The 27,190-nt window shown below is 40.2% G+C and overlaps 1 protein-coding gene across 1 annotated transcript in view; it reads left to right on the top strand.

The window, feature by feature from the left end:
* Window positions 1–23,182, top strand: part of LOC141105371 (membrane-spanning 4-domains subfamily A member 4A-like) — a 119,006-nt gene extending 95,824 nt beyond the window's left edge. Inside the window, exons 6-7 of the mRNA XM_073595238.1 lie at window positions 4,123–4,245; window positions 23,075–23,182. Coding sequence (XP_073451339.1) covers window positions 4,123–4,245; window positions 23,075–23,140 — 189 coding nt within the window. The 3' untranslated portion in view covers window positions 23,141–23,182. The remainder of the gene's footprint in view (window positions 1–4,122; window positions 4,246–23,074) is intronic.
* The last annotated feature ends 4,008 nt before the right edge of the window (window positions 23,183–27,190 follow it).

Raw genomic sequence — 27,190 nt, 5'->3', positions numbered from 1 at the left:
AGACCGAGGATAGAGATTCCCCAGTCCCTTTCTCTGCAGCCTTAGCTGCACTGAGAATGAATGGAGAGAAGACAGCGGCTCCTCTCCATTCATAAACTGACACATAGTAATCACAAGAGATTACAATGTTTCAGTTATGTGAATGGACAGAGTCAGCTGACTCTATCCATACACAAAGGAAGGAGGAGGAGGACGGCGGAACGGAGGGGGAGAACGGAGGGGGACAGAGAAGGAGGGGGGAACGGAGGGGACAGCGGAGAGGCACAGGGAAGGAAAGAGGAACGGAGGGGGAGAACGGAGGGGGAGAACGGAGGGGGACAGAGAAGGAGGGGGAACGGAGGGGACAGCGGAGAGGCACAGGGAAGGAAAGAGGAACGGAGGGGGAGAACGGAGGGGGAGAACGGAGGGGGACAGAGAAGGAGGGGGAACGGAGGGGACAGCGGAGAGGCACAGGGAAGGAAAGAGGAACGGAGGGGGACAGCGGAGAGGCACAGAGGAGGAAAGAGGAACGGAGGGGACAGCGGAGAGGCACAGAGGAGGAAAGAGGAACGGAGGGGACAGCGGAGAGACACAGGGAAGGAAAGAGGAACGGAGGGGACAGCGGAGAGGCACAGAGGAGGAAAGAGGAACGGAGGGGACAGCGGAGGGGGACAGAAAAGGAGAGAAGAACGGAGGGGGACAGCGGAGAGGCACAGAGGAAAGGAGGGGGCATGGAGGAGGATGCAGTGACAGTCAGCGGTGAGCGATCACCGCTGTGTCACTAAAGCAGCTGAAAGCCGCTGGGGGAGAAGCTTGTATCTCCCCCATGCGCCGATCACAGCTGACTTTTAGGTATCGGGGAAGCATCGGGAGCATTTGCCCGAGTACAAGTACTTGGGCAAATGCTCGGTATCGGTGCCGATACCGATACTAGTATCGGTATCGGGATAACCCTAGTATAAACTTTTTATGTGAAATACTGTATACTTCACACCGACATTTCTATATCTTCCGCTCTACATGAGAATGCGGTAGTGTCACTGCAACATCATCATGTTGTGCAGAGCAGTTGTATTGAGAATTTACAACTCATGCACTATGGTCGCTGTCACAGCATGGGGTGTCTCCTGGTACTTTAGGCGCCAAGCAGTTTTGCCAACCTACTGGATTGAAATTTACCGACACAACACCCAAAATTTACTGGCCCAGCCAGGTTTTTACTGGAATTTCCAAAAGTTACAAAATTACAGTTTAAAAGAGGTTGTAAACCTCGGAAAACAAACAAACCCTGCAGGACAAAGGCATAATGAGCTAGTATGCATCACATACTAGCTCATTACAAAATACTTTCCTCAGAACGATGCCCTGAATCGGAGTCAGCACTCCAAGTACAGGGCCGACATCTTCCACTGGAGTTACTTCTGGGTTCACTGCTCTGGCGCTGTGATTGGCCAGAGGCGCAATGACGTCACTCCCGCACGGGAGCTGCAGGTCACGGTACAAGTCCTGAAGAAACGGCACCGTTTCTTCAGTGCGCATGCGCCAATGGCGTCGGCAGCAGAGTATATACTGAGTATCTCTTAAGCTGTGCAAATTTAGGAGATATTCACGGTACCTACAGGTAAGCCCTGTTATAGGCTTAGCCTGTAGGAAAAAGCGGTGTAACAGAGTTTACAACCACTTTGTAGCCTAAATACTGAAATTTGCACTTAATATCTACATTTAATCACGTTGCTAATTGCATATTGTAAATGTTTAAGGCAAAAAACATATTTCTTATTTTATTATCGATATAGTAAGTAGCTCAGGGACAGGACTCAGGAGAGCAAGAAATTCTGGGATTTTGGGAACACCTTCATGTACAGTAGTACAGCAATAGTCTCTAGTAAAATAATATTTGGAGCATTCAGAAGTGCTGCAGGAATTTTGCCACCCTGCTATGGGAAACAGTTTTTAATGCTCTTAGGCCCCATTGAAACTCATTCAAAACTGTGCAAGTGTTCATGCATACACGTAACACACAAAAATGCTTTTTTTTTCTCTTGCCAATCATTGTTAATGTCGCCACAAACATACTAGGCAAGAAGTGCATTCATGCGCAAACAATGCATGGTACTAAAAGTGTGACAATGTGCAAAATACATGCAGATGTGCAATGCTCGATGTCATGCTATGCTAGGGTAAATGGGCCTTAGCTGGCAGGATCAACAGGTACATTTATTGAAATACAGAAATACAATACATGACTATGCTCTACATAGATTTAGAAAGGTATAATATACACTATTTATAGAGTTTTTTGACAAGATTTACTTGCCCACCTTTTGCCATTGAGATTTGTCCGTTTTTTTTTTTTTTTTTTTAATGCTTTTTATTGAGTTTTCCTGTGAAAAAGAGGGTTACATAATAAAGCCTCTGGGCATACCCCAGCTTAAACAACATACATTGTAACAGTCCTATAAGATCAAATATATTCTATTGAAACAACTAAAAAGTTAAACTATTTGTGTCGTCAAATTGGAGGGATATGGGGAAGGATTGTATAATTCAGGTGACCACTTCAGGGAGAGGTGCTGAGGTTGAGGATAATGCATCTAGGTGTACCTTCAGATAACAGCAATATTAGGTCTTCACCTCTACAAGGCATTTAGTTAAAGAAAACAAACAAAGGCATCTGGATCCTATTGTGTTGCCTGCGTGATGTCTGATTCTAACCACACGTGCCAAATTTTGTCAAACTTAGCTGGGCAGCATCTGGCGAGATAGGCCACATTGTATAGTGGCACCGCTGAGTTGATCAACGATTTCCATGAATTCAAAGTGGGTACCTCTGGTTGTTTCCATTTTATGAGTAAAGCCTTCCTAGAATAAAATAATAGCAGTCCTATTAGAGTTCTGGTTGCTCGACGGCGGGCCAGGGAGCCCAGCAGACCCAGCAAGCAGATCGACACATTCGGGGGAACATGGATCATGATCAAAGTTTCAATGAAGTTTTTGACCTCCATCCAAAAGGCCTGGATCCTGGGACAGGACCATAACATATGGTTGAAGTCAGCATCTGCTTTACCACACTTTCAATAGTTGAAGGAGGAATTTGGGTACATTTTGGATAATCTTTGGGATGACAAATAAACCCTGTGAATCAGTTTAAATTGTATCAATCGATCTCTGATGGAGACAAGTTGTAGAAAAGGAAACTCCCAGGCGTCTTCCCAGTCTTCCAAATCCAGATCAGGGATCTCACCCTGCCACTTAGAGAACAAATCCTCCAGACCAAAGTGGACTGAGGGTAATAAAGCTTTGTAAGTGGTAGAGGTGGGTTTGACCAGAGGGAGGTTTGTCTGTTTTTAATGGGGTTGAGCACTCTCTATAAGTTTTTTCCGTTTCAACAACCAAAACCAATCAATGAGTTATGCCGCATACACACGACCAGACTTTCCGTCAGAATAGACTCCAACGGTCTTTCCGATGGAGTTCCGACAGAGTTCCGCTGAAACGGACTTGCCTACACACTATCACACCAAAGTCCGATCGTTTAGGACGCAATGCTGTACGACGGGACTAGAAAAAGGAAGTTCAATAGCCAGTAGCCAATAGCTGCCCTTGCGTCGTTTTTGGTCTGTCGGAATAGCATACAGATGGGCGTTTTTCCCGACAGAACATGTTTCAAATCTTTCCGATGGAATCAGTTCCTATTTCTAGGTCCATCAGAATTTTAGAAAGAAAAAGTCAGATGAAGCCCACACACGATCGGAATGTCTGATGGAATGATTCCATCTGACCTTTTCTGCCGGAAAGTCTGGTTGTATGTTAGCGGCATTAGGAACAGATCCCAGAAAACACTACAACTATCATAGAAGCAGAAATTATGGTTATGGAGTGGACTTTAAGGAAGAGCTAAAAAACACAAAGGTGGTAAGGAACACCCAAAGTTCTTAGGTGCACAAGGGTAGAGGGAGATCTCACCACTAGAGAATTCAGAGATTGGTACATCCCAACAGGTTCCACCTGTAAAATATCAGTTACGAGTGGACTGATCTTCTGAAATGCCCTCTTAAACCTGTGATATGTATAGTATATGATCATATAGCATAGTGTGGCATGATGCTGTATTAATCTTTGCTTACATCTTGGTTTTTACAGGCTGGCGCGATAGCAGTTCTTGCTATACTTCTGATCCTCAATCTCTTGCTGTTCTGTGTGTCTATTTCCTTGTCCGTGTTTGGATGCCAGGCTGTGGGTCATGAATCTAATACCCCTGCGCAGGTAAAGCTCAGAGCTCTTGAAAACAGATAGTTGCCTCTTCTGGTGAAGCTGTTAAATCATAAAAATAAAGGAACGTGGACTTTTGAGGCACCTCATTAAGGCAAAATATAACATAAAACAAAAACATTTTAGTTATACATCCATTAAAAATAGGTCATTTCCATAACCCACCCTGGATATCTTCAAAACTGATTTTTATAACAAACAACATTTTTTTTTTAGACAATTATCATTGTCCAGCTAGAATATTATGTTGACACAAATATTTAACCACTCCGGACCTCCTGCCCACAATGTACTGCAGATGGGCAGTCAATGCAGGCAAATCAACATAGTGGTACTGTATGTTGCTGCCTGCTTCCGGTTTTGATTGTACACAGCGGGAGTCTGTCAGCAAGTACAATGATTTATGGCTGAGACCTGCTGATCAGCTGTGTCCAGTCACAGCCTAGATCCTTGTGTTTTCATTTAACACAGGACTCTGTACAGAGGGAATGATCTCTCTGTCTTTTTTTCCTGCAAAGAGATGCGTTAGTAAAAGCAGCACATAAAACACACATTACATATTATTAGGCACACATTTAACCCCTTCCCTAGATGTTAACCTCTTCCCTGCCAGTGTCATTAATACAGTGACTGTATATTATTAGCACTGATCACTGTATTAGTGTCACTGGTGATGCCAGTGGCAGTCAGTCCCCCCCCCCCCCCCCCCCCCGTGTCAGATTTCCCACCATACTATCACAGTCTAATTATAAGTAACTGATCACCGGCATTAGTGGTGTAAAAATAAAAATATATATATATATATATTAGTACAGTACATACCATAGTTTTGTGGATGCTATACATTTCACACAAACCAATTAATATACACTTATTGGGATTTTTTTTTTTTTTTTACAAAACACTGGATTCATTTATTGGATATGTTTTATAGCAGAAAGTAAAAAATGTAATTTCCAAATTTTCAATCTTTTTTCATTTATATCGCAAAAAATTGATAACCACTGGGTTTTTCTAATACCACCAAAAGAAATCTCTAATTGTGTGAAAAAAATCATATACATTTTGTTTGGTTACAGCGTTGCATGACCGCACAATTACCAGTTAAAATAGCGCAGTGTCGAATAGCAAAAAATTAAGGGGGTAAAACTTTCTGGAGCTGAAGTGGCTAAATAACTGTCACTATATACAGTTTATCATAGCATATCCTAATGCTGGTTCCCACAGTGAAACGAGGGAAGCATTTTACAGTTATTCAATGCTTCTTCATCAAGAGTTTCATTGTCGATGCGATCTGCGATAAACCAAGGTGATGAATTTAAAAAATGCACATGTGTACAAAATATAGCTTTGTATTTATAGTTATTTATAGCTTTCACTGTGTGTCTTACTACAAGACTTGTATGTATACAATGGCTGTTTGTCCATTAAACCCGAAACACCCGGAACATTCAGAAACACCCCATCAAGAAGGGCATCCAAGGGACCAGGAAGCACATCTCAAATCAAAATATGGCACTTAAAATAATTAATAAATGAATCAAATTGCTAATAGGTTAGAACAGTAAAGACCAAAAAGAACAACAAATCCAGGAGTTGGGACTTCCTGCCAGATTGAACTTCTTGCCATGGGACCGAAGCCTACAAAATGAAATGTCACTTAAACATCTGCACAGCCCTATAGGCTTATACCGCCCTATGAAAAGTCATCCAGCCAGACCAAAATCCTACACTGACATTACCTCAAATCATTTTGGAAACTAAACATCCTCTCAGCTTTTTATACAGTGGCTAATAATTTTCTCCATGATATTTAAATGTCCATCCACATGTATTCTTATAAAAGGCATTAGAAAAACAGTCACTACATATACCACTACTGTACATTTCCACTACTGTATTGAGGGAAAGGTCAAAATTTAATTAGCAAAATTGGAAGGGCATATCATGAATGTGATATAATATATGCACATATAGGTTACAGCACACATTACATCTCACTGATTAGTTGCTAGAGGTTACAGCACCAGATTTCTGCTTATTTTGTGTCATTTTTCTTCTACATCGAACTTGTGGTCTCCTTTTCTTTCTTTTCACATTAGATATTTACCGTTGCTATCACTTTCTTTATGTGGTATTTTTGTTGGGTGAAGGGAGGAGGATTTTCTTCTCTCCTCTCCACCCAATGGTTAATTCCTGAACTTTAGGTGGCCACAGGTGCGTTTCTCATTGGGATCTAATGACACACGTGATTTACTCATTTGTTTAATGATATGTTTAATTATTTTGTTTGGTATATATATATATCTGTATGTATCTTTAGCACTATGTGTGTGTATATATATATATATATATATATATACACACACACACACACACACACACACGCATAGTGCCTTAAAAAAGGTATTCATACCCCTTGAAATTTCAATGTTACAACCAATAACGTAAATGTATTTAATTGGGATTTTATGTGATAGACCAACACAAAGTGGCACATAATTGTGAAATGGAAGGAAAATGATAAATGTTTATTTAATTTTTTTTTTACAAATCTGTAAAGTGTGGCGGGCATTTGTATTTACCCCCCTTTACTCTGATACCCCTAACTAAAATCTAGTGGAACCAATTGCCTTTAGAAGTCACCTAATTAGTAAACAGAGTCCACCTGTGTGTAATTTAATCTCAGTATAAATATAGCTGTTCTGTGAAGCCCTCAGATGTTTGTTAGAGAACCTTAGTGAACAAACAGCATCATGAAGGCCGAGGAACACACCAGACAGGTCAGGGATAAAGTTGTGGAGAAGTTTAAAGCAGGGTTAGGTTATAAAAAAAAATATTCCAAGCTTTGAACATCTCACAGGGTACTGTTCAATCCATCATCCGAAAATGGAAAGAGTATGGCACAACTTAAAACCTACCAAGACATGGCTGTCCACCTGAGCTAACAGGCCGAGCAAAGAGAGCATTAATCAGAGAAGCAGCCTATGAGGCCCATGGTAACTCTGGAGGAGCTGCAGAGATCCACAGCTCCACAGTGGGAGAATCTGTCGACAGGAAAACTATTAGTTGTGCACTCTGGCCTTTATGGAAGAGTGGCAAGAAGAAAGCCATTGTGGCAAGAAAGCCATAAGAAGTCCCATTTTAAGTTTGCAAGAAGCCATTTGGGGGACACAGCAAACATGTGGAAGAAGGTGCTCCAGTCAAATGTGACCAAAATTGAACTTTTTGGCCTAAAAAAAGCGAAACGCTATGTGACTGAAAACTAACACTGCACATCACCCTCAGCACACCATCCTCCCCGTGAAACATGGTGGTGGAAGCATCATGTTGTGGAGATGCTTTTCTTCAGCAGGGATAGGGAAGCTGGTCAGAGTTGATGGGAAGCTGGATGGAGCCAAATACAGGGCAATCTTAGAAGAAAACCTGTTAGACTCTGAAAAAGACTTGAGACTAAGGAGGAGGTTTACCTTCCTGCAGAACAATGACCCTAAACATGACTAAAGTTCCACTAATGAATACAAGATGATTTCATATAAGCATGCAGAGCTGTACGGTGCTGGGGTTTTTAGTGAACGGGTGGAAATATCCACTTTGAATCCAACGAGTAGGCAGTCACCTGGGAACACTCTTTCAAAACAGAGCCAATTTGTCATTCAGTCCACAACCTCTTTAAATATATACATATTTCCCATTGAAATATCACTCCTCCCTCCAAATCCAAATCACCGCAGCTTGCCAAGATAGAGTCTTATCTAGTATGCCAGTGTTCATTCACCACTACCTGAAGAAACCACCCAACAAAGCCACAAAGCCCCTCTGCCTTTAGCCAATTGCATATTCCTCTCCTCTAAATACCCCAGCTGCTCTTTCCACCCACAAAATAGCGATGGGTGACATCACATGCGACACAGATGCCTTAACCACACCTGAATAGACACACTATGTTGCCTGACTGCCAGGGGTAGAAAAAGCTCCACCTAGGGATCTGGCCCTTGGCACAGCTCCTATATTGGCTTGAGTGGAAGGGCTGGGGCTAAGATGTGTATACGATCACATGTAAGCAGTAGGGGTAATATGATTCTGCTCATTTACCACCATATAGGAAGGCCCTAAGCACACCCTCTACACCCAAAGAGGTATATAATATCTTGCAGTTGTCCTAGGCAAGAAGACAGACAGCCATTGTAAACCTCAAAATATATGACATCATTGTCAAAGACTACAACGAAGCCCAATTACATATGCAGTATAAATACGGATGACTTCTGCGCTACTATGTGTAATAAAGTGTGAACCGGTGTAAAAGTAAAGGAGGTGCTGCTCAACACAAGATGTGTTCCCACATAAATAACCAAAATGACAAAAAACTACTCACTGTAGGGTTAAAAATAGTGAATAAATATATCAGTGTAAAACAATATGCAATATCTCATAGAGATCACAGTATGCTATACAAAAAAATATGTAAACATAAGTCCATGAATTGATAGCAGCTTATACAGGTGGTAAACTTGATGTGGCAATTCATCAATTCAAATCAATAAGTGCTCTCTACTTAGTGCAAGTGTCTAGGTATCCAATAGTGACAATCCAAATAATAGTGAGTATACACACCACAGTGCCCTCCACCGGTCACTCTATGTGCTCACCTCCCAAAGAGACCCACAATAGGGTCCAATGGCACCTTTCCCCTTAGGGGCATCTATCCAGCAATCTGCCATTCCTCGATCTTTGAGAGATCGGGAGACCTTATAAATGGTGTTCCTCATAAGTAAGTATCATAAGGGTAGGAAAGAACTTGACATAGTGTTTAAAACACTAACTTTTAGTAAAACAACGGTAAACGGTAAACAACTCACATTTACAGATGCCAGGGCCGTCTTTAATATTGATTGGACCCTGGGCAAAAATTTTCTTGCCCCCCCTCATGCAATTTCACTCTCCACCTGCTCTGAGACATACAATAAATAGCAGCTAGACTCAAAATCAGTTTACTGTATCAGATCAGGCAGCGGTTGCTCGCCAGAGGTTACAGCATATAATTACTGCTTACTGACTGGTTGCTAGAGGTTACAGCACACATTACGGTTCACTGATTAGTTGCTAGAGGTTATAGCACAAGATTTCTGCTTATTTTTCTTCTACATCGCACTTGTGGTCTCCTTTTTTTTCTTTTCACATTAGATATTTACCATTGCTATCACTTTCTTTATCTGGTATTTTTGTTGGGTGAAGGGAGGAGGATTTTCTTCTCTCCTCTCCACCCAATGGTTAATTCCTGAACTTTAGGTGGTCACAGGTGCGTTTCTCATTCGGATCTAATGACACACATGATTTACTCATTTGTTTAAAGATATGGTTAATTATTTTGTTTGGTATATATATATATATATATATATATATATATATATATATATACCAATCTGTATGTATCTTTAGCACTCTAGCTATGACTAAGCAACATATCTGGTGTGAAACGCGTCAGCAGCTGTGCAGATATTCTGTATTGTTCTGTGATGCTTTGATATACATTTTTTTTAATAAAGGTGATGGTGGATATGACCTTAGGGGGGCATGATATACATATGAATGCCGCCTTTTTTTACATATCAATGCTGCAGGCCACCGCTATTTACATATCAATGCCAATTATTTACATGTAAACACAGGGTTTGCGGGCAAGTCATCTGTACACAACAATAGGGCAGAGCAGGGCAGCATTCACTTCACTTCACTGCACACTGAGATATTGGGACACAGCATAGGACTAAAACTTCAAGGGACAAGAGAATTTAAACCAGGATAGTTGTCAAGTATGAAGCAGCAGCTTTGGGCTCCACAGCAATGACAGGGCCCAGGGCAGCTGCCCCTTTTGCCCTGCTTTGAAGATGGTCCTGACAGATGCACTATTCCTGGTGCACACAGGTGAATCGCTTCTGTGGTTTAGGTAGGAAATCCCTGGATCACTAAAACATCCGCAGATCCTCGGTTCTGTGTCCACAATGGCTCGCTCTCTGCTTCCTGATTATGTGCGATGTCACAGGCTCCATGAATTGGAGAAAATTATTATTATTTGAGGGGAATTGGATTAATTACTCATAAAACAAAGATGATACTGGAATGGATTGATCCTTTTACAAAATATAGTTAATATAGATAACAGGTCAGATCAATATCAACATTGATACCTGCCGGAGTGAGTGTATTTAAATTATATATCCATTCCGTTTCATTTTTTTGAGACTCTCTGAACCATATTCCCTCCCCTCCAATCACCATCTAATCTGTCTATACCAAAAAATCTGGCTAAGCCAGGGTCCCTATCGTGATGGGTTTCAAAAGCACAACCTCCCTAACCACTTCAAAATCCATTTTTTACATTGGTGAGGTGTTCATTAATATGTGTACAGAGATTTCTTTTTGTACGTCCCAAGTACTGTAACCCACAAGGGCAAATAATAAGATATGTTACATGGGTGGATTTACATGAAATTAATTTATCAATCCTATACTCTTTTCCTGTGCTGAATGACGTAAAGTTTTCCACTTTTCTCACATTATCTCTAGTCAACGTGCAGGCCTCACACTTCTTACAATAAAAAAATCCCTTTACATCCAGGAAAGTACCCGCTTTCTTGGGGGGTTAAGTACATTGGGGGCTAGTTTTTTGTGCAGATTGGGTGCATGTCTATAGAATTTGGGGCGTTCAGGTAGTAATTTGGACAATGTTTTGTCTCTCAACAAAACTGGAAAATGCCGATTTGGACTCTCACCGCCGCGGCTTGATCCAAGTGTTGTAAAGATGAAGATGCTGTGACCTGCCTGGACACTGGGTGGACTTGTTTAAACCCTTGGTGCGGGATTGATCATTAGACCATCAATGCCATAGGTTGGGAGAAAAAAGGAATGTTCCCATAGTGAAGTATGTCAAAATATCAAAAATTTATTAAAAAATTGTACAAGCGATTGTAATGAAACCGATCATAATAAAAACAAAGTGAAAAAAAACGTATATGTTTGTGCAGACAGTCTTTACACACAAACGAACGCCTCTGATGTTCAGCCACATGGCTATGGCGAAAGTAACGTATTACGTTCGGTATACCCTACCGGTTTCGTCAGTACACTCAGGGGTCATACGAACGGATACGTCAACTCCATGTAAATACAACCGCCAATTAAGAATATCCAATCCAGTGCCATCTCTAATACTCACGAAGAGAGATATAATCACAAAGAACTGGATGGATATAAACTTTAAAAACTAATATATTAAAAAGTTATTATTCAGAAAAAACATTTCCTTGAGACATTTAGGATGATTGAGCAAGATATTAGGCTCATTAAAACTAAAAAAGTGAAAAAGAAAGGTAACATCCAAAAGGGAATAGAGGCACTTGAGAAAAGAAAGAATATTGCCATCCACCAAGCGGATAAAGGGGTGGGAATTGTAGTCTTAAGGAAAGATGACTACATGAAAGAACTCAATAGGCTGGTAGGTGATACTATGCCTTATAAAAAAAATTAAGGGTGATCCCACGAAAAAACTTAAAGCTCTTGTGAAAGATAGTATACATAAAGCAAAAGAAGTGGGAATTTTAAATAAGAAAGAGGCTAGATATCTTGTTCCTGATGCACCCAGACTTCCCGTAATTTATCAATTGCCCAAGATACACAAGAACCCTCAACTTCCACCTGGAAGACCCATTATTAGTGGTATTAATTCTATTTTTTCTAGACTGAGTGAATATGTTGATTATTTCTTACAGCCCATCGTTCAGTCTTATCCCTCCTATTTGAGAGACAATAAACATCTTATAAATTTACTCAAGGGTATCCCTGTTCAAGATGACACAATCATTGTAACGATTGATGTTGAATCCCTTTACACTAGTTTTGTACAAAAAGATGTTTTGAAAAACTACTAGGAGGGCCCTCGATTCTAAATCTAGTCTTAAAACAGAACAAAAAGAATTTCTGATTGAGATTCTAGAATTAGCCATGTCAAATAAGTATTACAATGACCGCCATTTTATTCTCTAGGGTGTTAGAAAAAAAACAATATATAATGTTTGGGGGTTCTAAGTAATTTCCCAGCAAAAAAAAAACAGTTTTAAACATGTAAACACTTAAATTCCAAAATGAGGCTGGTCCTTAAGTGGTTAACTAATTTTAATAGGGACTACAAAAGTGTAGAGAAAATGGTTTTTAAACATTGGCCAGTTTTGTTGAGAGACAAAACATTGTCCAAATTACTACCTGAATGCTCCAAATTCATCTATAGGCGTGCACCCAATCTGGGCAATAAACTAGCCCCCAATGTACTTAACCCCCCACAAGAAAGTGGGTACTTTCCTGGATGTAAAGGGTTTTTTTTTTATTGTAAGAAGTGTGAGGCCTGCAAGTTGACTAGAGATAATGTGAGAAAAGTGGAAAACTTTACGTCATTCAGCACAGGAAAAGAGTATAGTATTGATAAATTGATTTCATGAAAATCCACCCATGTAACATATCTTATTATTTGCCCATGTGGGTTACAGTACTTGGGACGTACAAAAAGAAATCTCTGTACAGGTATTAATGAACACCTCACTAACATAAAAAAATGGATTCTGAAGTGGTTAGAGAGGACCCTGGTTTAGCAAGATTTTTTGGTATAGACACATTAGATGGTGATTGGAGGGGAGGGAATATGGTTCAGAGAATCTCAAAAAAACGAGACAGAATGGATATATAAATAAAATACTCTCACTCCTACAGGTATAAACGTCGATATTGATCTGACCTGTTATCTGTCTAATTTTTTAACTATATTTTGTAAAAGGATCAATCCATTCCAGTATCATCTTTGAGGGGAATTGGATTAATTACGCATAAAACAAATAATAATAATTTTCTCCAATTCATTTTATTTAATTTTCTCAATTTACAATTAGCCACAAGATGGCAGTTTATATATTTTATTCAATTTTCTCAATTTATATTTTTTCATTGTAGTTGACAATTTCAGCCACAAGATGGCAGTTTAGGTACTTTTGCCATATAATTGCAAAAGTAGTTTGGCTTTTAGCCACATGGTGGCAGTCTATGTCAATATGAATTTGTCATTTGGTTGTGGTTGGACCTTTCAGCCACAAGATGGCAGTTTGGATGTGTTTGACACATTCGTCATGTAAATTTGGTTTAAATAATTTAAATTTTTTTTAATAATAACTTTTTAATATATTAGTTTTATATCCATCCAGTTCTTTGTGATTATATCTCTCTTCGTGAGTATTAGGGATGGCACTGGATTGGATATTCTTAATTGGCGGTTGTATTTATATGGAGGTGACGTATCCGTCGCATGACCCCTGATGACGTCACTGAGCGTACTGACGAAACCAGTAGGGTATACCGAACGTAATACGTTACTTCCGCCATAGCCGCGTGGCTGAACATCAGCAGCGTTCGTGTATGTGTAAAGACTGTCTGCATGAACGTATGCATTTTTTCCACTTTGTTTTTATTATGATCAGTTTTATTACGATCGTTTGTATTATGATTTTTTAATACATTTTTACTTGATTTGATTGTAGCCGTATTAGTGCAATTGTGACAGAGAAAAAGGAGTACTGTCCGTGATACTTTTTTTATTTGCACTAACATACAATTTTTCAGGACAAGCTTTCGGGGTATGTCCCCTTCTTCAAGGTCCAAGCAGTACTGATTCACAAATTTTTAAGCAGAATGTTAAAGAAGAAGAAGAAAAAAAAAAAAAAAAGAGAAAACCAAACACATACAAATCAATGGTAATAAAGATAGCAGCAGAGTTAGTGAGATAAGACAGAGGGAGATCTATAGAATGGAGGGGGGGGGATACTAGTCACAGAGCGGTCGTAAAACTTTAACATAATGTGTAAGGAAACCAATATCTAAAAATTCAGGCCATTATTCCTCGTGTCAAAAAGAAGTATCACTCTTAGTTCAAACGTTTTCCTTTCCTGGATAGTTCTGAAATTCCCTTTAAGAACTAAGACATTGAGGTCTTCTATAGTGTGGTCCGATTGTGAGAAATGATGTCCCACGGGTGTGCATAAACTGTCTTCTTTATAGTCTTTGATGGTATGTCTGTGCAAGTTCATCCTCGCTTGCAACTTCTGTCCTGTTTCACCAACATAAGATCCTTTGCTGCACCTTTTGCATTGGATGAGGTACACAACATTACTTGAGGTACAGCTGTAAGATCCCATGATATTGAAGGTCCCATTTGTGTGTGTGTAACACTTTTGGATAGATTTATCTGGTTGCATAGTTTGCAGCGTTTTTTATTGCAGGGTTTGCTACCATTATTTGTGACTTCATAATCAGAGTGAAGTTTCCTGCTGATTAGTTTGTGTCTGAGGTTGGGTGGTTGTCTGAAAGCCAATAATGGGGGTTGTTGGAATATTCCTTTCAGAGTTTCATCCTCTGTTATAATGGGCAACCCATTATAACAGAGGATGAAACTCTGAAAGGAATATTCCAGCAACCCCCATTATTGGCTTTCAGACAACCACCCAACCTCAGACACAAACTAATCAGCAGGAAACTTCACTCTGATTATGAAGTCACAAATAATGGTAGCAAACCCTGCAATAAAAAACGCTGCAAACTATGCAACCAGATAAATCTATCCAAAAGTGTTACACACACACACACACACACACACACAAATGGGACCTTCAATATCATGGGATCTTACAGCTGTACCTCAAGTAATGTTGTGTACCTCATCCAATGCAAAAGGTGCAGCAAAGGATCTTATGTAGGTGAAACAGGACAGAAGTTGCAAGCGAGGATGAACTTGCACAGACATACCATCAAAGACTATAAAGAAGACAGTTTATGCACACCCGTGGGACATCATTTCTCACAATCTGACCACACTATAGAAGACCTCAATGTCTTAGTTCTTAAAGGGAATTTCAGAACTATCCAGGAAAGGAAAACGTTTGAACTAAGAATGATACTTCTTTTTGACACGAGGAATAATGGCCTGAATTTTTAGATATTGGTTTCCTTACACATTATGCTAAAGTTTTACGACCGCTCTGTGACTAGTATCCCCCCCTGCATTCCCCCCTAGCTCTCCCTCTGTCTTATCTCACTAACTCTGCTGCTATCTTTATTACCATTGATTTGTATGTGTTTGGTTTTCTCTTTTTTTTTTTTTTTTTTTTTCCTTCTCCTTCTTTAACATTCTGCTTAAAAATTTGTGAATCAGTACTGCTTGGACCTTGAAGAAGGGGACATACCCCGAAAGCTTGTCCTGAAAAATTGTATGTTAGTGCAAATAAAAAAAAGTATCACGGACAGTACTCATTTTTCTTTAATACATTTTTGATATTTTGACATAGTTCACTATGGGAACATTCCTTTTTTCTCCCAACTTATGGCATTGATGGTCTAATGATCAATCCTGCACTGAGGGTTTAAACAAGTCCACCCAGTGTCCAGGCAGGTCACAGCATCTTCATCTTCACAACACTTGGATCAAGCCGCGGCGGTGAGAGCCCAAATCGGCATTTTCCATACAAGCGTGCTCAACTCCTATGATGCGAGTCACTACTTTCTGGTGAGTAGACTGTTTGACCGGTGTTGGTGGTAGAAGATTAACCCTTGTGATGATCGTCGAATATTAGGAAGACCTCATCCAGAAACCATTCAGATTTTGTCTGTCAAGCTTGAATAACACTTTATTTGAACACAATAATATTTACATTTTGAACTTTAGTTTAAAAAGCACTTATGGTGTCAGACATTGTTGGCATTTTTATAATTTTTGGTGTTAACTATTTGGTTGTTTTTGCACTTGCACTTTGCAGAGAGCGCGGTTTTAACTGTGGTGTGCATACTCACTATTGTTTTGATTGTCACTATTGGATACCTAGGAGAAAGCACAAGCACCAATCTAAGTGTAGCAATAAAATTGTTTGATAAATCATGCAGAGAAGTACTCACAAAGGTGAAGTAAAAATCAGCATGTGGCACTACAAGTGTCCCCATCCAAGGAGCAGTGCTAGCAAGTCCCCCTATGTGACTGTGTGCTCTGGTGGACACCACCGGTGGATTCCGGCACTTCCTGGAGCCGTGGAACACAAGAGGGACCAAATCTGATGGCATTTCCTTATGATCAGGTAGCAGGATCAGGCTGGTCACCTCTTCTAGTCATCCTAAAGATGCAGCTGCTGTGTGATCACGTAAGATATAGGTGCCCTTGCATTCCATGGCTCCATGAAGTGCCGGAATCCACCGGTGGTGTGTTCTCCAAGGCACACAGCACCGCTTCTTGGATGGGGACACTTGTAGTGCCATATGCTGATTTTCACTTCACCTTTGTGAGTACCTGTCTGTATGATTTATTAAACAATTTTATTGCTACACTTAGATTGGTGCTTGTGCTTTCTCCTAGCCCTCTTCAAGTTGCTTCTTTCGTGTACAGTCAACGGATCCTTCTAAAGGATTTTTATGGACCTTTTGGACATACCTCCGGTTTTTAATTTGTTTTCCATTTGTTTTTATATTGCCCATACAAGCCTTTAATAATTTTCAGTACCCCTGTGATACGCTGGTTTTTACCTTTGCGGAAATCCTCTACCTCTATTGGATACCTAAACACTTGCACCAAGAAGAGAGCACTTATTAATTTGAATTGATGAATTGCCACATCAAGTTTACCACCTGTATCAACTGCTATTAATTCATGGACTTATGTTTTAGCATACTGTGATCTCTATGGGATATTGCATATTATTTTACACAGTTTTATTTATTCATTATTTTGAACCCTACAGGGAGTAGTTGGGTGAGGTAGCACTATAATTTTGTCATATTACATATACAGTATATAGCAGTGGTCATAAACTCCTGTCTTCAGGGCCCACTAACAGGCCAGGTTTGCAAGATAACTGAAATACATCACAGGTGATATAATTTGCTGCTCAGTGATTTGCAGTATTCTAGTCTGCATCTCCCCAAGGTAATAAATAAAACCTGGCCAGTTAGTGGGCCCTGAGGACAGGGTTGATGACCACTGGTATATAACTTTCCATCATCATAGCATTATAATTAGACTTTTTACACTAAATTCTACATAGTCTTGCATAATTTTTGCATGAATTTACCATCATTGTATATAGATCAACCATACACTCATGTCCTAACTCTAAGAAATTTTGTACCGAAGGCTTGCAGAACTTTGTGGGAAATACAGCATACTTTCACACTAGATGTTTAACTGTCTAGCAAATACAGTCACCCCCTACTGTATCTATTTTGGAAGAATTGTAGGTCTTTACATATACCCCCCCTTAAAACATTGTATCATCATGGCTTTTCAGCTACAGAAAGGCTTGTAGCTTAAAGCCTAATTTACCCTATGGGATTTGTGGCCTTAAGATAGTGAATTCATTATGTTTCATGTTGTAAACTTTGTTTGTCAAAGTCCCCTCCCTAGTGGTCCTGATGTATTTGAAACAATGCTACAAAAGATATAAATGTCATATTTGTTGGGCTTAAAGTGTAAGTTCACCTTCAGCAAGATTTTCACAGAATCCCCCTATGCCACTCTATGAGCTCTGGATAGTACACTACAGTTTTACACCCCTCTGCAGCCGCTAGGTTGGGGTGCTATCCCCTTCTCCAGATGCTCCAGACTGTTCAAACTGTGCCCACAAGTAGTACGCTCACTCCTTCTTCTGAGCTCAGCTAGAGAAGGAGAGAGTGCACTGCTCACATTCACAGTTTGGATGGTCTGGAGTGGCTGCTGGGGGGCTCACAATTCTAACGTCTAGTCTGTCCTACAAATAGCAGGACTGAGGGGTCTTTATGGGACATTTGTAATGAGAGGACATGCATTGTTTAAAACAGGAGGACCACTGGTATGTACCATTCATTGGAGGATTTGGGGGAAAATCTTGCTGAGGTGAACTAACACTTTAAAGCGGTATTAAACCCAAAACCAAAAAATGTAATACTGTATATTGGAGCTTGTCAATGAGAGAATTCCATGAGACTTACAAAAGTTTGGCCCGTCTTGCCCGCAACTTCCTGGGACATGCCACATGTTCTAGGAGGCTGCGAGTCCAATCTGAGAGCACAGTGCAATCCTACACATGCATAGTAGGGAGCCAGCTGTGAAACTGTAGGAAGTCAAAATCTGCTTCCACAGCCAAGATGGTGGCACAGGGGATCTGAAGACTGCTGAAGAACTGGCCCGGGTGAAGACTGGACTCCTGGACTGTTGAGTGTTTCTTAAAAATCTGCAGCCACAGTAATTGTAGCTGCTGAATTAAATTGTGTTTTAAAAAACAAGTCTAGTTCCTCTTCAAGGTACCACGTCAATTACTGCATAATGCAAACAATTCTAGAATTCATAATTTTGTAAAATCACTATACTTTAATAGTAAAAACACTCGTTTTTTGCTAGCAATTCCATTCACATAGATGATTAATTTTTCTATGCATAAAAATATTCTTAAAACTTTACAAATGTGATATGTTGATTTTCTGAGATATTTCCAAAACCCAAAGACTATTTCTGTAAGTGTTTCATGAACATTCTTCACTTCTTCATGAGAGGACTTCCTATAGATCTAAAATGTACAACACCAAACAAGTTACAATATGAGAATAACAACTAACTAATTCTAGGAATTGACAAAATATAATACATGAAATAGGCATGACATTGAATTTATAAATGTTGAATGCTTTGCTTTCTTTTCCCCACCTGCCCCATTTGGGACTGGCTGGATAATAATGCAAAGGATGTTGAAAAGGAAACCCAAGAACTCACAGAGGATTTACCACAAGGACAACTGGTCCCCCTAGGTTCTGATTGGTTCCTACAAGATATGGAATACCCTAATGAATGGCTGATGAGGAAAAAGTCCCAAGAAAATTCCAAAAAAAAAATTAAATCGGATGAGGTGGATGGTGACATCACACTCTCCACCTCGTCCAATCTGAAAACGCTTTGCGTTCATTTAGGGGATGCAAAGCACGATCTGAATGGTGTTCATGCCAAGCAGCTGACTTCCTGTGTTCATAAGGCTAGAAGCTTCATTTGAAGTAATGTCAATGTAGGATTTTGGTTTGATTGAATTACTTTTCATAGAGTAGTATAGGCCTAAAGGGCTATGCAAATGTATAAGTTACTTTTCTTTGTGTAGCCTTAGTCCCATTGTAGGAAGTTCCATCCATGAAATCTTTGCTTGTTGTTCTTTATGGTCGTAATAAATTCTGACCATTCACCAAAATTAGAAGGTAACATTATCACCTCAAGTTTTATAGTTCTGAATCTGTAATCTTTATTATTCCAGCCCATTAGAAACAGGATTCATTTATTTATTAATATAGGTGCTATTTCAATCTATTGTGTGCCTCCTGGTTCCCTGGATGCCCCTAGTCCGCCTTCTCCTTAGGGTGGTTTCCAGCCATTGTGGGAGCTTTAGGCTTATTGGACAGCCAGCCATTGCATACATACAAATCTTGTGGTAAGATATGAAGTGAATGCTAAATAAAGATACACAGCTAAATTTTGTACATATGTAAGCTATTTATTTATTTTTATAATGTAGCTTCTTAATTTAAGACCTTACCTCCAACTATACTTCTAATGAAGCAGCATTGAATACATTTGAAACATATTGCCTTTTCCACATGGGGAATCAGCATTAGGATATTTATATAAAATATATATCCTAATACATATATATATATATATATATATATATATATATATATATATATATATAGTGATGGTTTCATATATATGAGTCAGCGTAATATGCTAGCTGGACAGTAATAATTGGGGAGGCGTAAAAAAGTCCACATTTCTTCTTTTTTATGATTTCCACTTATTATGGGATTTGGCATCTTACACCACTATATAAAGCAGGGCTCAAAATTTCAAGTCCTGAGCTACTAGCCAGGCCTTAAGAGTTACTCGCTACCAGTTGCCCCACCCAGCCCCTACCTTGCCCTCCATCTACTTCCGCCCCTAAACAGGCCCTCACATATTATCTCATGAAATGACACTGTTAAATGTTTATGGGGAATTCATTCCTAAAAAAAATATATATAAAAAACAACAAATTTATCAGTGCCCATCAATGTGTTCTATCAGTGCCCATCAGCGCAGCCCATCAAAGCCCATCAATGTAGCCTCATCAGTGCCCATCAATGCAATCTTTTAGTGTCCATCAGTGCAGCCTATCAAAGCCCATCAATGCAGCCTCATCAGTGCCTATCAGTTAAACCTCATCAGTGCATCCTCATCAGTGCCCATCATTGCAGTCTATCAGTGTCCATCAGCGCAGCCTATCAGAATTCAGTACCCATCAGTGCAGCCTATCAGTACCCATTAGTGCAGCCTATCAGAGCCCATCAATGCAGCCTGTCAGTGCCTATCAGTGCCCATTAATGCAGCCTATCACTGCATAAGAGAGGAATCGGGAGGAGAGCTGGCCAAATCATACAGCTTCGATCTGAAACGCTGGCTGCTCTCAAACAAAGTCCCACCTCCTGGACCGGCTCCTATGATAAACGTCACATTACTTCAACTTCCAGGCATTGGACCGGTCCAGGAGGCGGGGCTTTAACAATGGCTGGTGCTTACAGATCCAAGCTGTGTCACAGTGGGATATCCCCACTCTGTGTGATCCGGCCAGACCTCTCTCTCTTCCTCACAGTCCCCCCCCCATGCAACTTCACACTTACCCTCACCTTATTTTCACTCGTCAAATGAGAGCAGGCGAGTGAAAATTTTGAGGGCTAATATAAAGTAAGTATAAGAGGATATATCTGATTGAGCTGTGTTTTAGCTCAGTTTATCAGTGGTGCTGTTTAGCTGCATTCCACTTAAGACCAAGTTATAAGGCCACAACAGGTGGGTTAAAGGTTGGAGGTGGGACGGACTTCTTGATCCTGTGACCATAATGATTCGCTGTCACAGTGGTCACATGATTTGCTCCCAAATATAGCTAGAGATTGGGAGCTGCCTGTGAAAGCTTAGTCACTATGCTGTGAGCTCTCAGCACAGAAACTCCAGTTACCAGGAACGCAAATGTACAGTGCGTAGGCGTTAAGGCCCACCATCCTTCCTGTTGCATTATATATATTACGTATATGCATTACGTGGTCAGGGAGAGGTTATGTTTGATCACCTTTCAGATCCCAACCCCCTTTTCAAAATAACATATGCTGGTCATTGAAGAATTTATTTTCTGCTCCTTCTCAGTGGTGGTGCAGTGTATAAGGGTCTTTTCCCACTTGCTTTAGTTTTCTGGAGCTAATCAGACCATGTTTGTGTTTTCACACCACCCCTCACAATGTGCAGAGCACCAGTGGTGGATTTGAGGAGCACTGTGGCCAATCAGAATGAAAGAAGGGCACCTCATATAGAACCACATTGTTTAGCGACCCTAAGCAAAAACATGCCCCTGACACACCCCCAGGAAAAGACAAGCCCCTGACACTTCCCAATAATCTCGGAAGAGAGATGGCTCAGACACAAGGGAAACCCTGAATACATCAGACCCATAGGCAGAGGTGTAGATAGCAAATGAGCACATAAAGATTGATATATGTGATGTCATGCAGTGTGGTGTGATTACAATTCTATACAGAAAGCAATCAAAAGTTTAATATATCAAAGTCTTTAATGCTTAGTAAGTACAAGTTTTTGTATATGTAATGAAAAAAAAAATCTTTAAATCAACACAACAACATAACCAACACTCAAAGTAACATAGCTATGTCTCTGAATCCTGTCTGTGTTCTCATTTCTTGTCCTAGAAACACCACAGGAGGCAAGATAAAAACTCTCCAAATATAGAAAAAATCCCACTTTCATTATTTCCCTTGACAATGTGTACTTGTTAGGAGAACTCTCTCTACCTATCCCCCTACAGACTTGGGAGAATCCCTTGGACTCTGCAGTCAAAACGTAAAAAATTGGCTTGGATCTTCAGATTCATAGGATAGAATTGAACTACATTAGGGGCTTGTTTTATTTTTGCCCTCATGTATGCCAAGGCTCTGTCCAAACTAGGTTTGGCTTTATATCTGTTGGCTCTCCAGGGCTCATCTTTAAAATAGTTAAAAAAACGCCTCCTCAAAAACAGAAAGGAATCATTATAGGGTATATAATGCAGTGGCCCAGGTCCGCTGTTAGAAATCATGGGGCCCCATACAGGCTTCATGATAGGGCCTCCCAACTCTGCCTACACCCCACCCACCCCCCATGGTGCAGTAAACAGCGGCAGTGACTTTATCTGCCTACATCCCAAAAATTAAAAAAGTTCCTCCTTTGCTTCCACCTCCTAGGCCCCTCTGTTAACCGGATGGGGCCCAGAAAATGTAATTTAAGCACTGGTAAGCAAGTAGGAGCAGGGGTGTGGTCTAGTAAAAATCCATTTTTTTTTGGCAAAAATAAAGGATAAAGCTGCCTCAGACCCCCCTGTTTAGCAGATGAGACCTGGGCCCAGTACTACAGGACCAGTTGTACTGCCTTATTAGCGTCCTTCCAGTGGCCTACCCTACTGGTATCACATAAAAGTATATCCCCACACACACACACATTGAAAGACTATAGCTCAGTCTTGGCAATTACTGAGAAAGTCTGCATACCCTAAAAAATTGAGAGTAACAGAATAATCAGTATTTATTGGGCAAACTAGATGCCAATGATAGAAGCAAACTTTTTCCAGCATGGTGAAATGGTATAAAGCTCCTTTCACCGTAGTTTGTTCAGTTCAGCTATTTATTGAAACTGATTTGTTGTCTTGTTTCACAGGTGTTTGTGGTACAGAATACTGTTGTGTCTGGAATGCATCAACCACCAGCTTACCCAATTTCATGAAAGATGTCCTTTGTGGAATTATAAAATTCCTAATTCACAGGCTTCTGTTTATTCAATTTTTTAAAATGATTTAAAATAATCTGTATCAAATAAAAATAAATATCTGTATGTTTCTTTCTCACTTATATGTAGTAAAAAAAGAACTCATTCACATTTTGGGGAAAATTATGGTCCTTGGATGGAAAATAACATTAGTACTTCTGAGGAATAAAATATTTTGGTTACAAGGGGTTGTTGGTAGTTTTTCACCAATGCAACACATTATCCCATTTGTTAAGGTGCATTTAGAGTAAACTGTCAACACCCCTAAAAATGCACAAATAAACAGAGGTGACACAGGGATCCACAATTTATGCCAAGCATTGCTTGTTAATGTAATAGTGCTCTTCAAAATAATGGCACCGCACCACCGTTCATGCGTTAGCATGCGGTGCAGTAAAACAAGTCATTTTGTGTATGTTACTGTCACAGGAAAATGTAAATGGACCTTGAATCTCCTGTGATGGTCTATATTATACATTTTTGTTTGTGCTGACCTTTTTACTTGGAAACCCTGGGGAGTGATACGATTAAGAGCGAAAGCAGGCCTCCCCCTTAAAATGTGATTCTACAGCAATTTCGCTGAGATACCCAAGATGTATGTCACATGCAATCACAACACAAGGCAAATAGTAGCTTTGCAGCTTTACTTTTATACAGTGGGCCATGTGTGGTGGGGTGGAGAAGAGGGACATACTGAGAAATGATCAGGGTTCCTGTTTTACCAAAACATGCACAGGTGATATATACAGATACTTGGGAAAAATAAGATCTTTCGTATGTTAATCTTTTTATTAAAGTCCTTTGAGGAACACAAGAATGTTAGCATTATAACCCAACTGTTTAAAAGTCCTATCTACAGGAGAGAGGGACACTTGAAAACAAAAAATGTTGAACCAACCAACATATAATCCTGCCTCCAACCTTCATACTGTACTTCAGTTTTGTGAGCAAGCTGTACAAGAGACAATAACACAGAAGGGGTAGGACCTGTGTTCCTTAAAGGACTTAAAGAAAACGGGCTTCACGGTTTGTACAAAAATCTTTTCCTACTCATACATTGAGGGGCACCAGATTGTTAGGGATTTTCAAACAGTCGGGCTGCCCAAAAGCAGTCCAACTAAAGAGTGGGCAATAGCCACAAAGACATCCAACAGAGGTGGAGATCATACTGCAAAAACCTATAACACCTTCTCTTTTTTACAAGAGAGGGCGGCAGTTCCCGCAAATGCTGTTGCTTGTGGCCCAAGTTAGAGACAACCAAAAGGTGAGATTTTTTTCTTGTCAAATTTGTTACATTTAAAAAAATAATAAACAAAGATTGACAAATTGAGTACATGCAAGGATGGGGGTGCAATATTCAAACAGCAATAAAGCTAAACATATCGATTTATGAACAGGATGAGTACATAACAATGTAAAAATGTAACGAGTAAAGCAACTAATAAACCAATAAAGTATTACATCAAAAGAATTAGAAAATTTCATCAGAAGTAAAAAAGTAAGCTAGTGACTCTTATTTCATTTTGAAAGAGCAGTAATAAGGAGATCAATCTAATAGGTGTATATTAAAAACAGAGGAGATAATGTGTATATAAGTACCACACAACAATAAAAGAAAGGTATAAAACAAAAATAGGAGTGGATAGAGAGAAGAGGGTAGAAAAAAGGGGGAAGGGAATGGGGGGGGGGGGGTGTACAAGGGTAATGCGATTACAAATGATTAGAAATTAGAGTAAAATTACCAAGGCAATAATAGTGTGTTATCAGTTTGCCTTGACATCCCGCGTCCACCTCCCTGTTTGTTTTGCAGCTTAACCACTGGTAACAGGACCCAGCCGTATACATATATTGCATATATATGCTATTTGGAACGTCTTTTTTTTACTGTCTTTCAATAAATCAACTTAATTTTACTACACCATGGGAATTCTTATACTTCTCCTATGAGGGACTCGTTAAAGATCATGCTGAAATCTACCTGAAGATAGAGGTTCACTCTTGGAACAACAATAATGCCCCGTACACACGGTCGGACTTTGTTCGGACATTCCGACAACAAAATCCTAGGACTTTTTCCGACGGATGTTGGCTCAAACTTGTCTTGCATACACACGGTCACACAAAGTTGTCGGGAAATCCAATCGTTCTAAACGCGGTGACGTAAAACACGTACGTCGGGACTATAAACGGGGCAGTGGCCAATAGCTTTCATCTCTCTATTTATTCTAAGCATGCGTGGCACTTTGTCCGTCGGATTTGTGTACACACGATCGGAATTTCCGACAACGGATTTTGTTGTCGGAAAATTTTATATCCTGCTCTCAAACTTTGTGTGTCGGAAAATCCGATGGAAAATGTCCGATGGAGCCCACACACGGTCGGAATTTCCGACAACACGCTCCGATCGGACATTTTCCATCGGAAAATCCGACCGTGTGTACGGGGCATAACAGTCACGGTGGTGGATTGGTCGCAGTAACTACATCTACATGCGCATTGCCCCTTGGGGGTGATTGGATCTGGTGAGTGGGGACCCTTGAGGGGGAGCACAAAAGTCACCTGAGGACACTGCGAGCACTCAAGTCACAATTTTGTTCTTGTTATATACCCGAGGAACATCAGAGTCACACCATATGGACTGTCATTTGCTTATTTATATGTGAACTTTTATCTAAACTTTATCTCATCTATAAGGATTTATATATGTCCGCTTAGTGCGGCTCTATTTTATAACAGTTTTTTTGCACTTTGGTATATATTTCTCCACTTGGATATGCACATGGGGCACCTTTGACTGTGGTTGACTTTTACTTGTACAGTATATGTTTAGTATTGGTATTTCTATTTTTGCCATGTAATTACACATTCTGAGAGATGGAGCATTTACTACTAGGGAAGATCAGGGAATCACTATATGTTATATTGTGCAACTGTGTCCCATATCCTTTTGGCCATCTGGCTAATGGGATGCACATGCCATGCTTCCACAAAAAATTTTTACACATTCATAAGTTGTGCTCTGTGGCTATCCGGGGGTACTTTGTATGGCAATTTAGGCACATACTCTTATGGTGCATATGATGTGAGTATATTACTCACTTATATGTTACAGACACATTCACACTTTAAGCACAGTCACTTTATTTGAGGTTGTGATTATATGCATTGAGCATTGTTGGGGTACACATATCTGTGGTGCAGCATTTATGTTCCCCCCCTCTTCCCTTTACCTTTGTCTTGTTATCAATCACCAGTAGGTAGCGCCATTTACCCCATCCCTCGGTTCTTCAGAAAGGAAAACATGGCTGGGGTCAATTCAATGATGGTTTCCAGGACTCTTCTGATCCACAAGTTATTACGCCTGTTCCAATGATCTAAATCAGAGATCTATTGACTTTCAAAACAAAGGGCCAGTTTACTGTCCTTCAGACTTTAGGAGCGCTGGACTGTGGTCAGTGAGAGTAGAAAAGGTTCTGATTTTAGAGGGAAAAAATAAAGCCCCATTGTTTGTTTCAGTGAGAGTAATTGCACCACATTATTGGTGTAAGTGAGAGGAATGGTGCCCCATCATTGGTGTCATTGGGAGAAATTGTTCCCCATTACTAATGTCATTGGGCACCATTTCTGCTGTCATCAGGAGGAGATGTGCCCCATTGTTGCTGTCAGTGGGAGAACTTATGCCCCCTTCATTGGTGTCAGTGGGGGGGGGGATTAAGCCCCATTGTTAATATCTGGCCCCCAGACTGCAGTTTGGAGACCACTGATTTAAATCCTCCATTGCTTGGAGCAATGCAAAAGCTGTGGTCTGTGCATGTACCCAGTGTAGCCAGCTCTTGGGAACATATGTTAGTGTTAATCAAGTGATACCCTACAAGAAAAGAATGCATGAGCATAAAGAGGGGGGGGGGGTACAAAAATATCATAAGATATGGGACGTATGGAATAATGCACATGCACCTGTGGATAGGAATGAAAGATAAATAGGTGACTGGCAGCAGCCAAAGGAAT

The sequence above is a fragment of the Aquarana catesbeiana genome, linkage group LG08 (genome assembly GCF_042186555.1).
Source record: "Aquarana catesbeiana isolate 2022-GZ linkage group LG08, ASM4218655v1, whole genome shotgun sequence".
Classification (NCBI taxonomy): domain Eukaryota; kingdom Metazoa; phylum Chordata; class Amphibia; order Anura; family Ranidae; genus Aquarana; species Aquarana catesbeiana.
The sequence above is the reverse complement of the archived record's forward strand: the minus strand, read 5'-3'. Positions and strand labels throughout refer to the sequence as shown.